Source organism: Notolepis coatsorum (assembly GCF_963971535.1).
Source record: "Notolepis coatsorum genome assembly, chromosome: 11".
Taxonomy (NCBI): domain Eukaryota; kingdom Metazoa; phylum Chordata; class Actinopteri; order Aulopiformes; family Paralepididae; genus Notolepis; species Notolepis coatsorum.
Genome location: NC_140175.1, coordinates 87,278,858 through 87,292,915, shown reverse-complemented (window position 1 = coordinate 87,292,915; position 14,058 = coordinate 87,278,858). Strand labels below are relative to the sequence as shown.

The window sequence follows — 14,058 nt, the reverse complement described above, 5'->3', positions numbered from 1 at the left end:
GTGTCCCAAATAGCTTCAGCTACCATGTGTTGTCAAGTTATTGTTATAAGGACCCCAGTCCAAGCTACAACAGTCTGCATTCCCTTAACAATTGTTTGTATTGAGCCGTATTGTATTGTACCCATATGCAATATGTTAAATAAAGTTTACATCCATTCATTCTGCTAGCATTACCGATTGCATGAGCAGCTGGCTAACGTGAGCTATCAGGATTCAGACCCTGTTGGCTCAGAGTTCCTCTTTCAACTTAACAAGCATTAAACAAAATGGCCCAGTCATCTATTTACCTTTGTTTAATACACACAGCGTTGTCTCTAATGTTATCTAACTACTGATAGCTCGCGATATCATCAGTTTCGTGCTGGCTAAGTAGCGTGAGCTAACGTTAGCTTCTATTCACAATGCTATATTGTTATAATGGCATACTCCATTGACATTAGCATGCAGCTAACAATGCTACCGATTGATTGATTGATTGAATTGATTGAAAACTTTATTAACAGATTGCAGAATGGGTACAATACAGTACAGCTCAATACACACAATTGTTAAGGGGATGCAGACCAGAGAAAGACTTTCGTCTTGTTTACATCAGGGTCCCCCATTTTCAATTCATCAGGACATATATGACATACATGACATACAGATAGTCAGTACTGCTACATCTATACATTTATGACATACCAGATTTGCAAATACAGTACTGTTTGTGATACAGAAGGAGTCAGGAAAAGGGAGTATATACATTTGACGTAGAAACTGTACATTGGAGGAGGTTGGGTGGGGGGGGTTGGGTACACTGGGATATTGACAACCATACTGGGTAATCTACATTGATTGATTGATTGATTGAAAACTTTATTAACAGATTGCAGAATGGGTACAATACAGTACAGCTCAATACACACAATTGTTAAGGGGATGCAGACCAGAGAAAGACTTTCGTCTTGTTTACATCAGGGTCCCCCATTTTCAATTCATCAGGACATATATGACATACATGACATACAGATAGTCAGTACTGCTACATCTATACATTTATGACATACCAGATTTGCAAATACAGTACTGTTTGTGATACAGAAGGAGTCAAGAAAGGGGAGTATATACATTTGACGTAGAAACTGTACATTGGAGGAGGTTGGGTGGGGGGGGTTGGGTACATTGGGATATTGACAACCATACTGGGTAATTTACATTGGAGGTGGTTGGGGGGGGGGGGGGGCACACTGTCGTTTTTTAGGCTAAACTATCCGCTCTTGGTGGTCACTTGTGTTGATGTTAGTTTTGTTTCATCAACAAATGACAGGCAGAACACACAGTGAATGTATCCGTTTTGTTTATTGCACTTTTATTAGGCTTTGCTGAAAAATTATTGCTGCATTGAGTGCATCTTGCATTGCAAGATGGTGGCGCGGCATAGGCGCCTGCCTTATTGACATTTTCTTTGCTGGAGCTTCCACCAGGAAGTGTATTGGCACATTCGTTCTGATTGGTTGAAATTGCCTTCATGTTTGCCACCTACTGCCACCTACTGCTTTGGCAGTGTACTACATCAGTGTGCTCGGCTGACAAAAACGGAAAAAAAACGAAAGTGTGACTCGAGGCGCATGACGTCGCGGCGATACGCGGCGATACGTATAAGAAAACAATACGAAATGATACGAAAGGTGTAACCTCAGCCTTAGGAGCAGCAATGCGCTCAGACAGCGAGTGAGAACTCCGCTCAGAATTGGATCATGATTTTCGGTTTTCACATGACCATTTGATTGGCCGACACACGGCGGTCAGTCCTCTAAGTGGGAGGCGCCAAACTTAAAAACTGCCCGCAAATGGCGGGCGGCGCTCTCTAGTTTCGGTCCCTGCATGCAACTGCAGAGCCGCAGAGCTCACAGTTGTGCCCGCACAGTGCAATACTCCAATTCAGCCATTGGCAATTCAGCCACTGGGTGAGTGGCGCTGCTGAGCGGTCCTCAGAGCGGACCTGAGAGCGCCGCTGGCTCTGCAGTTGCATACTATTGGGATTAGTTTATCGCTTCGTTGAACGTTTCAGTGAACCGGACCCCACGATAATGTTGCCGTCTCTCTCTGCCAAATTTCTCAGTTCTTCGCTTGATATAATTAATACAAATGTCCAATATAACGGAATTCGTTAGCTCATAAAAATGTGATTATAACAGACTGCTGTTTAATGTCGGGCCGACTGCCCACAGACACCTATTTGATTTCAAGTCAGCAGCATCACGGAGTCTCGAGGGAATTATTTTATTTGGAATATATTAATGACTGTATATACGCAAAAGTAGCCTAGTTTTAAGTTAAAATATTATAAATCTACATGCCTTGAGGATGTCATTCTTTATATAGCCTGCCTATCAATTGTTTTTAAACTCAATAAACTGACCGGAATTTCTCACATTTGTCCGGGAGATTGAAATCTTCCAGGACACGGAGACCGGCCCCAGTATTTTCTAACGGAAACCCTGATGGAGACATTAACATTACATTTTGTTTCATTTATGTGAATAGTTTATTTACAAGTGAACCAAACTTCTCCTCCATTGCAAACACCGCAACGCTCCCAGCTGTGACACACAATTTCACCCCTGTGCGCGCACTGACAGGTATGCGTTCTCGGCTTCCCTCATGTTAAAGGGGAACTATCTTATAAATGGCCTTTTTCAGTGTTTAGCATTGTTTCCTAGCTATGTGGACTTTAATATGATCTATGTCTCTAATTCTCATATTGGCGCATTCTTCCAATTCTCCTCTCACAATATTCACCCTCACTGAACTGAGTCATCTGAAAATGTGATGATTTGTGATGTCAGAAAGACACCGCTGCATGATAATGTTCAGGCGCCGGCGCCGCAGTGGTTTAGGTGGCCAGGCTCAAAACAGCTCGAGATCTTGAGGTAGAAAATGCTGTTTTTGAGGACTTGATTAGAAATACAAAACAATGAATTAAGAAATATATATAATTACAGAGGTGTTCCATAAACTCACAGGAATTGTGTAAAAGTGCCCAAATAGTGAAAGAAATTGTAAAATAGTTCCCCTTTAAGGGGGGCCGGGGGGGACAAAAAGCCCCAGACAGTTTACTAATGATATATATATATATATATGGAGACATTATTAATGTCATTAACATTACGTTATCAAACATAGTATAAAAATTAATATTACTATTTATTTAACCGACGAGTGAAAGATGTGATTTATTAAATCTGTTTTGATCAGACGCCGATGTCAACGTCACTCTCCCCACCCTCTCACATTAGCAGGTGAGCATCTCACCAGCATTTGATGGCATTTTGAAAACAGACAAGATGGAGCGTTTTTTATCAAACTATAAGAACACGAAGGAAAAAGAGTCTGAGAAGCAGATTCCCCAGGTCCTCAAATAAAAAAATGTAAAGCGGAGTAAGATGGAGTCGTGGGGATTAGATTAATTGAGTTGTATTTTTTAAATGATAAGGATGTTTAATAACCGTTTATCATAAAAATTCAGTGCCCCCGAAATACAAAAAAAGCCCCCGAAAATCAATTAACACTTTGGCTGCCAGGAAACACTTAAACACGGCATTCCCGGCCATGCTCAAGTTGCCGAAGACGCTTTACAGCGTCTTTGATATCAATATTTCAAAAATCTGGGACCGGATTCATATTTCCCCTCCGCTGGCCTGAGATCCACCAGGAGGACCCACTGAGCTCTCTGGCGCTTCAGGAGCGCCATCTGGTGGCCGATCGGCGCAATCGCTTAACAGGAAGTGCCATAGAGGTTGTGCTGGACGGCCGTATTACTTCCGGGCACTCGCTATAGGTCCCGGCATTCTAGCTCGTCACAATACACAGCGATCGATTGCCAATAACTCGATAAACAACATGATTTGGACGTATATACCATTATACAAGCTGGAGATGGACCGGGTAAATCTACATCCCATAATGGTAAAATGTCTACTCTACGATGATCGCCCAACGGCGCGCGGAGACTGGGGTGAGTTTTAGCGTGTAAAGTTACCGTCTTCGATACTAACTGCTATTATCAACATTTGACCCACATTAGATGATTGGTATAACGCTGCCCACGGAATTATAAACGCCCCCTAGCCCATCCGGTCAACATCAGATGACGTGTAGTAACTTCTAGAAGTAAGTCTAGTTGGAATTTTTTATATCGCGCTGATTGCCATAAAACTGTATTGCATCATCAATATAATGTATTTGGGGCTATAGATCACGTTCTGGAGAAAGCTGCAGAAAGAGATGAAAACATACTTATACATTAGACCATACTTTACTATGAATATGTGAATGAAAAAGTTTAACGTTGCTACACAATGAACAATACATATAGGACTTTGAATGGGCCCTAATAATGGCAATGTAGCAATAGAATTTAAAAAGTTATAGCCCTGCAAAGAAGGGGACTTTCTCTATAGACAAATAGAGCCGGCAACCTACGGTTGATAATGAATTTAACCCATGGCAGCCAAAGTGTTAAGGGGGGCAAAAAAAGCCCTTGAAATTTTTTTTTTTTTTCGAACCCTGGTCCTGACTGTGATGGGGAGTTCATTCTCACCATCGTGGAGCAAGGACAGAGAATAGCCTGCTTCTCACTGACGACCCCCCAGGACCTCGGATAGGAATGGGTCTGAGGCGGCCAGAAGATGCAAAGCATAAGGGTCTTCTTGAGGGTGTGTAGCTAGAGATTGACTGGACAGACAACAGACAAGACAACAGTCTGTCAATGTGATCTCACCTTGCTGTGGTTGCGTCTGTTGGATATTGAAGCCTCCAAAGCCCCCCAGACTGGTTGTTCCTAGTCCAGCTCCGAACCCTGTTGCCGGAGCCGCAGTGCCGACACCGAGCCCAGAGGAGAAGCCAAAGCCTTTGTTCTGGGTGTTACCAAACAGACCTCCTGTCACAATTAACAAAAGGGGCAAAATGTCAAAACAGAGGGAAACAGCGACTAGTTTCAAGTTAAATACTTCGAAGCTTCGTTCGATGGGCATGGGATTCGAATATGAAAATAAAATTCGATTACAAAAAAAAGGCAAAATCAACTCTGCCGCTCTTTGTTAATTACAACAAGCAATGCCGTTTGTTATTTAAGATGAGGTCGGACTCGGCACTGACATATTTGTGTTCATTGTGCTGCTTTTATAAAGCCTCAAATGACGGCTTACAATATTTCATGAAAGCAAAGTGTTTTGTTTGTCTAAGATTTAAAAAGGTTTAAACTTTACAGCACTGACATTACATTTTTTTATATATAATTATATATATATTAATTTTTTTTATCTCAAAGCTTCGAATTAAAATCGAATCTCTCCCCCGAAGCTTCGAATTCCAAAAAAAGATTCTAAGGTCAGCCCTAGTTTCAAGTCTATGTCTATTATGAACGTGCAAGTTTCTCAGCGATAAATACATATATTAACGTATAACACACACACACACACTGCTGCAGATTAAAAGAGGACAGTTAATATATAGATATATTAATATAAACAGATTGTTTACACTGTTTACATCTGGGGAAGCTCAGACATTTCGAGCATCAGCGATGTAACTTTGCGGAATGAATGCTTTTGTTTCTGGCAATAATGTTAGCCTGCTGCGACTCCTAAATATCTACCTGGGCTGTTAGCAATGACAGCAGCCAGCTAGCTAGCTAGCTTGTTTGATTATTCAAGAGATGTATTAGTCACACAGACTCGCATACATACACAAGACATGTAGTGAAATGAAGGTGGCCATGCCCTGAGCCCACCTTGATTGTGCAAAAAGAAAATACAAAATAGAATAGACATGATAAAAAGGCACTACGATTAAATACAATGCTAAGCTCACAAATTAAAGGTAATGAGTCCTATATACACTACTATACAATAAATATACTATACAATATACAGTTATGCTATATTTAACTACCGGTATACTATACTAACTAATAGTAACTAATTCAAAAACATACAGTTGTGTTTTCTAAAGTGACCTTTTCTTTTTCCTAAAGTGACCTGTAGTGTTTGTGTGTGAGAGAGTGCAGGATGTGGTGTGTGTGTGTGTGTGTGTGTGTGTGTGTGTGTGACGTGTGTGTGTGTGTGTGACGTGTGTGTGTGACGTGTGTTCATGTGTGCTTGTGTCTAGAGCTGCCGCGGTATCGGTATTACCGCGGTATCGCTGTTACATCACGCCCACCGCAGAGTTAAGCTGAATACCGCATCACCTCTGTTTTTTTATAATAATAATAATAAAGTACCCTGCTCTCGTTGAGCTTGCGGCTCTGCAGATATACCCTACTCCTCTGTCAAGGTTCCAAGCGACCCTATTGGGTACCAGAAAAGTCACATGAAACACTGCAGACCACTGATTGGTCAGGAGAGAGACGCGTCACACGTTGGAGCGTCCTGCAGTGTGTTACCACCAATCGGCAAGCGCGTATTAGGTTTTTACTTCCTGAATGCCATTGATCAGAGCTCACAACATGTTAGCTCCCGCCGGAGACCGGAGTGGATTACCGTCGCTCCTCATGGGGAACGAGGCATAATGATTTCACTGCAACGAATGTTATAATAAAAGCCCTTCGTTCTATACACTTGTCTGATTGAAAACTTTATTAACAGACCGCAGAATGGGTACAACTCGGCACGCTCTGAGCAAAGAAAGGAACTGAGATATGAATTGAGTAACGCTTGCCTTGCTATGGTCCGGTAAATACGCTGATGTTATTGAACGACGTGTATCTATATAACGTTACGTTAATGCCACAAAACGAATGCCTTTGTAATCATAAGTAGTAACGCTATAAGAAGAAGAAGAAGAAAGGGTCGGGGGGGTAACCGCCGGGCGGCCGGCGGCGCCGCTACCACCCCTGCCCGCAACACAGAGTGAACGGCGCACGACCAGAAGGGAGACTTCGAATCCGTGTTTCACCTTTTTTTTTTATCTTTTTCCCCCTCCATTTTTTCTCCGATTTTCTCCCATCCCAATGTTAGTCGTATGCCAATTCCCAGTCCCCTTCCTGGTCGCTGCGCACTTACCCCCCACAGTCAGATCATCTGGGAGAGTGGAGGCTATCACGTGCTTCCTCCGACACACGTCCAGCCAATCAACCGCGTGTGGAAGGATCACACTATCCCACTCAGGTCCTATCCGCGCTTAGCAGGCGCCCCGACCGAACTGTAGGAGTCGCTGTTTACAACGACCCGGACCCACCCCGCCAGCTTCTCCCACCCTCTAATACAGCCAATTGTATTAGTGTGAACGGCCAGCCAAGCTGGTGACAACCCCGGAGCTGTGAGCTGGATTCGAACAGGCGAATCCAGCTCACAGCTCCGGGGCTGGTGACGAACGCAATCTCCGCTACGCCACCTAACCGCCCCCGTGTTTCACTTTTAATAACGAATGCGTGCTTGCCGAACCCCAAACAATATTCATGCTGCAAAGTCATCCTCTAAAGATAGACATTTAGACTAGAGGCAGGCTATATGCTATAAAGAGTAGACTACAACAACAAAAAATGCATTCAAACTTTTTTTTTTTGTGTGTGTTGTAGGAAATATTTCGCAAATTTGTGCGGTAAGGAAAACATCAATAGCGCGGCAGCTCTACTTGTGTCGCGATTATGTCACATTCTCTATTAAGTAAAAACAAAATATGTTAACGTGTGTGTGTGTGTGTTCGATCAGTATTTGAACAGTTCCCAGTGCCCATCGAGTACCGGTAGTCATTTTTTGAATTTTGCCCATCCCTACTTCCAAGAGCATACTTGTGCAGATGTTAGGCTGACAGATAAATTAGTGTTTGGTTCGCCTCGGAGCTCCTCACAGTGGGCAGAGCTGAACAGATCTGAACAGGCAAGATCCCAACCTGTGGTGTTGGAAGGAGCAGCGAAGCTGAAAGTGGACCCGGGAGCAGCAGCTGGCGTTGCGGTAGTTCCAAAGCCACCAAATGCACCTTGGTACACGGAGCACAGCAGCAGACAGGGAAGAAGACAGAAAGGAGAGGTGACAGGCATTAAGCAGAGGAAAGAAGAGAGGATCAGGCAGAAGGGAGTAGAAATGAAAGCTAGAACATAACCAGCCAAGAGGCTGTCTAGAGTGGAAATGAAAGCTAGAACATAACCAGACAACAGGCTGACAAGGGTGGAAATGAAAGCTAGAACTAGACAACAGGCTGACTAGGGTGGAAATGAAAGCTAGAAGATAACCAGACAAGAGGCTGTCTAGAGTGGAAATGAAAGCTAGAAGATAACCAGACAAGAGGCTGTCTAGAGTGGAAATGAAAGCTAGGACTAGACAACAGGCTGAAGGGAGTAGAAATGAAAGCTAGAACTAGACAACAGGCTGAGTAGAAATGAAAGCTAGAACTAGACAACAGGCTGACTAGAGTGGAAATGAAAGCTAGAACTAGACAACAGGATGACAATGGTGGAAATGAAAGCTAGAACATAACTAGGCAACAGGCTGACTAGAGTGGAAATGAAAGCTAGAACTAGACAACAGGATGACAATGGTGGAAATGAAAGCTAGAACATAACTAGGCAACAGGCTGACTAGAGTGGAAATGAAAGCTAGAACTAGACAACAGGATGACAATGGTGGAAATGAAAGCTAGAACATAACTAGGCAACAGGCTGACTAGAGTGGAAATGAAAGCTAGAACTAGACAACAGGCTGACTAGAGTAGAAATGAAAGCTAGAACTAGACAACAGGGTGACTGACTAGAGTAGAAATGAATGCTAAAACATAACTAGACAACGGGCTGACTAGAGTGGAAGTGAAAGTAAGGACATTCTGAACTGTAGGGGAAACAGAAACTACTTTTGATCGCATCCCAGTTTGTTTGTTTAGATTGTAGGTGACAAACATATTTAAAACATTACGGTCGGATTGGCTGAGCAGTATCATCACCACCACTATAAATATCAAGACTGCATATTTGTTTGAAACCTCAAGGACATTCAGGTGAATGGGATGGACATCACCACATAACAACATGATCTTAAGATTGAGTCTCCATGCACATGGGAATCGGCAGTGAATGAGTGGGACTTCCAGTAAAATAAAGAAATAATATGGAAGGATGACACAAATGTGCACTTGTCGACAGACACAGACTCAACGGGTCAATAATTAAACCAATGGAAAAAGGCCATCTACCTGTGCTAGCCAAGCTATTACCAAAATTGAAAACAGTGCCAGTGGTGGTGGCTGTACCAAAGCAGCCCATATTCAAGCTGACTGCGGCTGCGTTGGCATTTAAGCCGACCCCCCCAAAACTAAACCCACCAGCCGTGGTGTTGCCGGCTCCCAGACCCCCAAATCCTGCAGCCAGCAGAGGCAGGCAGCAAGGGGGAAGAAGGGAAAGAGAGAGAGAGAGACAAAAGAGTGAGTTACAGGAAGGGGTTAAAGAAGAGCAGGACAAGTCCTACACCGAGTTCAACTAGTGGAAATATTGTCTCAAATGTGCCTTCATTAAGAAGTATTCAATCTGGGACCAAAGTATTTAGTTAAGGACCATGAATATGAGACAAGAGCGAAAGCGGACGGCTATCTTGTAGCGGTCTGGTGTGTGTGTGTGTGTGTGTCTTACCAGTTGTGGCGGAGCCGAAGCCAAACCCCGTGGCAGGTGCAGCTGTGGTCATGGTAGTCGCCCCGAAACCAGGGGCTGTAAGAGCTTCAACACAGAAAAGAGTCACAAAACACAGTCAGTAACACTGGCACCGATTCCAGTCGACACCGACGATAACAAGGGAGGGGGGGGGGGGGGTTAAGACAATTTCCAGCTGCACTTAAAGTTTTGCCCTTACAGTGACTACAGCGGTTAGTGTACAGAATAGATTACATAGGATAGCCGTTTCCAAGGGAGAAAGAATAATAAGAGGCCTTGAATGTAGTTCTCTTTCTTCCAACATGGCTGCCTGAAACCATTGGTAACCAGTTTCAAAAGATTATTCCTTATTTCTGTGCAGTGGTAGAGCAGGTAAAACACTGGAAGAGCATTTTCTACTGTGACTTGTTTACAAGATCCAGTAATAAGTAAATGTGTTTTTGTTCATACATTACTCGTATCAACACATTAGCAACCATTGTTTAAGATAAGATATTCCTTTATTGATTGAATTTTGGCATCATAGCAGCATGGGGGAGGGGATGTAAGGATGGGGGGGTACAGGTTTGGGTAGGCCGGTAGGGTAATAGTAGAAAGAGATAAATATAGGCAATACATTTAAGTCTGAAACATGAGAAAAATAAATAGTGTAAACAAAGGTGCAGATGAGGCCGGTCTGAATGGCGGCCTATCGGTTATATTATATGTTACTCTCAATAAATATAGGCAATAAACAGTTTGAATCTGAATATATACTATGAGTAAGAGTGAAAGTCCATTGCAATGCAAAGTACAAAATAATGTTTGCCATGAGGCAGACATGTTGGAAGACAGAACTACACAAACATTCCGTGCAAGGCCTCTATTCCTATTCACCATATTGTTCACCTGGCTTGTTGCATGATTCATAGAGGGTAGCTGCCGCCTGCCTCCTCTCTAAAATAGACCTGTTCGCTGTATACAAACACACAGGGCTAGATCCACAAAGAATGGATTGCACGGAGCAAGTTGCACCCTTACTTACAATTCATTATGAATTGAAAATGGGGGACCTTGATGTAAACTAGACGAAAGTCTCTCTCTGGTCTACATCCCCTTAACAATTGTGTGTATTGAGCCGTACAGTATTGTACCCATTCTGCAATCTGTTAATAACATTTTCATTCAATCAATCCATCTGCACGGTGATTGATTGAATGAAAATTGTATTAACAGATTGCAGAATGGGTACAATACTGTACGGCTCAATACACACAATTGTTAAGGGGATGCAGACCAGAGAAAGACTTTCGTCTTGTTTACATCAGGGTCCCCAAATTTCAATTCATAATGAATTGTAAGTAAGGGTGCAACTTGCTCCGTGCAATCCATTCTTTGTGGATCTAGCCCACAGTGTTAAAGCCAATCAGCAATACCAACTGAGTCACAGGGTGACGGGACTTAGTTGCCCCCTACCTGCGCGAGCTGCTGCACTAAAAAAGTACCACTGGGCTCTATGGAGAAACCATGACACTGACTAAAAGTTGTTTCAAACTAAAACGGCTGGATGTCATTTTGCCAAATCAGCATGCTTTTACATAAAGCGTTGGCATGTATTGATTGTTTACATCCCTAGCATGGCTAACAAATATATTGTAGTCTGCCCGTTGTTCTGACCAGGATTACGTACCTTTTGCCCCCTTGATGCGCGCGTGCAGCCGCGCACACAGAGTCTGACATGGACAGCGAACAGGTCTATTAATGAAGAGGTTCCCTTTCCCTTTTTGCCTACAGAGTCTGTTAACATGGCATTTACCATGCTGTAGACCTCCTGCCAAGTAGCTTCCAATAATCAATCCCCTTTTGTGCAGCATTTATATAAGAATCCACTCATTTCAGCGAGAAGTGTAAGACCGACCCCAGGGTATCATTGTCCAACACAGCCCACGTCCTGCTGCTGACGTTATTATGATTGAATGGGAATGAGCGAGGAGAGGTTATGCTTTTTGAGTATGGAGCAGGTAGCAGCAGAGGTATGGAACTTACTGCCGAATCCCGAGGCGGCAGTGGTGGTGGTGGCGGCATTGCCAAAGCCAAATGCAGTTGATGCTGTGGTTTTGGCAGCAAATGAACCAAATGAAAATCCAGATGTACCTTCACAAGGAAATCATAATAATGCTGTCAGTGTGGAATGCGATGGCATGGGTAAAAGACGAATGAGGTGTGAATGAGGTGAACTCAGAACCAAACAATTAACATGAGGTACAGTATCTTATTTACATTTATTATTCTTTCAGAAGTTGATTCGTTGAATAACAACGAACACATAGAACGTCTAGTTTTTGGCATGTTTTGTTTAGAAAGCAGCTAAACAATCTATACTGTACTGTCTATCTGTATGTCGTGTGTGTCATGTTATGATGAATTGAAAATGGGGGACCCTGATGTAAACAAGTCTTTCTCTGGTCTGCATCCCCTTGTATGTATTGAGCTGTACTGTATTGTACCCATTCTGCAATCTGTTAATAAAGTTTTCAATCAATCAAACGTGCTCATGTTAGCTTAGCCTCGACGGGTCATGCATCAGGGCTAATGTTAGCGCTTAGCTCATGAGAACACAATGAAGGCGTCACGTACAAAAGCAGCAGCTGTGAGTACATTAACTACGATTCACTCTACGCGGACGGTTTTAATGGTGAAGACGTGTTTAAAGTTAAGTCTAAAAAGAAAACCGTAACAAATGTTCGCTAGTTTCTCGTTAGCTAGCAGATCCCAAGAGACGGCATCAGCGAGCTAACGTTAGCCACATCAACTGTCACCGTTGTTAGCGTTATTATATATGAGCTACCTTTACGGATATTTTGTTCGTATTCGTATGTAGGTACTTTCTCATGATAGTAGTATCGAGTTTGTGTTTAATAGTAATGTAAAGAGTCATACTTGCCGCAGGGTTCGTCGCGGCGCCGCCGAAGTTGAACGCCATGTTTACGCCTGTGTCCCCGATTATTTGAATCCGGGTAGAAACGGTCAATTTGATTTTAAGTTCCACAATAATAATAATAATAATAATAATAATAATAATAATAATAATAATAATAATAATAATAATAATAATAATAATAATAATAATAATAATAATAATAATAATAATAATAATAATAATAATAATAATAATAATAATAATAATAATAATAATAATAATAATAATAATAATAATAATAATAAATTCAATTTGTACCGCACTTTATATTTGTGAAAATCTCAAGGTGCTACAGGAGATAAAGATAAAAAGTTAAATGAATAGAAACAATTAAAATGAATAAAACAACCAATGAAATGGAGGAACATAAAAAATTAAATTTAAATTAAAATTAAAAGTAAAAGGATAATTCAGGCAAGTGCCTTGTTAAAAAGAAATGTTTTTAGGCCCCTTTTAAAAGCCGTTGGTGCTGCAACTGCAACAGTTTGAATTAAATTCTATACATCGGTTTGTAAATACTGCAGAATACTTTCATAGAGTACATGGTGTGAGCAGGCTTTACTTTCTCCACTACAGTTATGGGATTCTGGAATGAATCTAACAACAACAATCTGCTCAGATGGGGGTCCCAGAGACAATCTTACGTCGAGGTTGATGTGACGTGTAGGGAATCCCTTGGTCCACCCCCCCTCTCTCTGTCGGGGTCCCCAGAGTTGACTCTGTCAGACAAGGTGGCGGTGATGGCCCACTCAAAGTGAGATTCAATCAATTCAAATTCTGCTCTTCGAACACGTCTTTTCCTCCACCATCGGGCATGAATGAATGAATGAATGAAAACTTTATTTAACAGATTGCAGAATGGGTATAATACAGTACGGCTCAATACACACAATTGTTATGGGGATGCAGACCAGAGAAAGACGTTTGTCTTGTTTACATCAGGGTCCCCCATAGGGGTGCAAGGCGATGTGTGACATCCTCCTGTCCTCGGACAGCAGTGGATCATCCTGTGGATGGCTCGGCGACTGAGAGGTTGAACCTATAGAAAATAGGTATTCATTCTCAGTAGGGATGTCCGATATTATCGGCCGACCGATATTATCGGCCGATATCGGCAGTAAAATGTGATATCGGAAAATATCGGTATCGGTTTAAAAACAAACAAAACAATAACAATATTTGTTATATATATATCCATTGAAATTATTAGTTACCTGAAATTATTCAGTTTTTTGGATGGGGAAACCCTGCATATATCGATATCGGTTGATATCGGTTGATATCGGTATCGGAAATTAAGAGTTGGACAATATCGGAATATCGGTATCGGTAAAAAAGCCAATATCGAGCATCCCTAATTCTCAGTGATTAAAGTGCTCAGTCCACTATAGTGTAGTTCTTGTATCTGAAAGATTGAATTAACTAAGTATTGTTCCAGAGTTTTTTTTTTCTGTAGCTGTTGTTGGCTCAGAAAAATCCT

General features: G+C 42.1%; 1 protein-coding gene across 4 annotated transcripts in view; it reads right to left on the bottom strand.

Annotated features, from left to right (window-relative positions):
- nup54 (nucleoporin 54) overlaps positions 1-12,593 on the bottom strand; it is a 32,206-nt gene extending 19,613 nt beyond the window's left edge. Inside the window, exons 1-5 of one of the 4 annotated variants that reach the window (XM_084324541.1) lie at positions 12,539-12,593; positions 11,645-11,752; positions 9,602-9,685; positions 7,876-7,962; positions 4,766-4,924 (exon numbers count right to left, since the gene is read on the bottom strand). In XM_084324541.1, coding sequence (XP_084180667.1) covers positions 4,766-4,924; positions 7,876-7,962; positions 9,602-9,685; positions 11,645-11,752; positions 12,539-12,581 — 481 coding nt within the window. In that variant the 5' untranslated portion in view covers positions 12,582-12,593. The remainder of the gene's footprint in view (positions 1-4,765; positions 4,925-7,875; positions 7,963-9,601; positions 9,686-11,644; positions 11,753-12,538) is intronic. The other 3 variants (XM_084324542.1, XM_084324543.1, XM_084324544.1) reach the window with 3 other exon arrangements.
- Between the last annotated feature and the right edge of the window lie 1,465 nt (positions 12,594-14,058).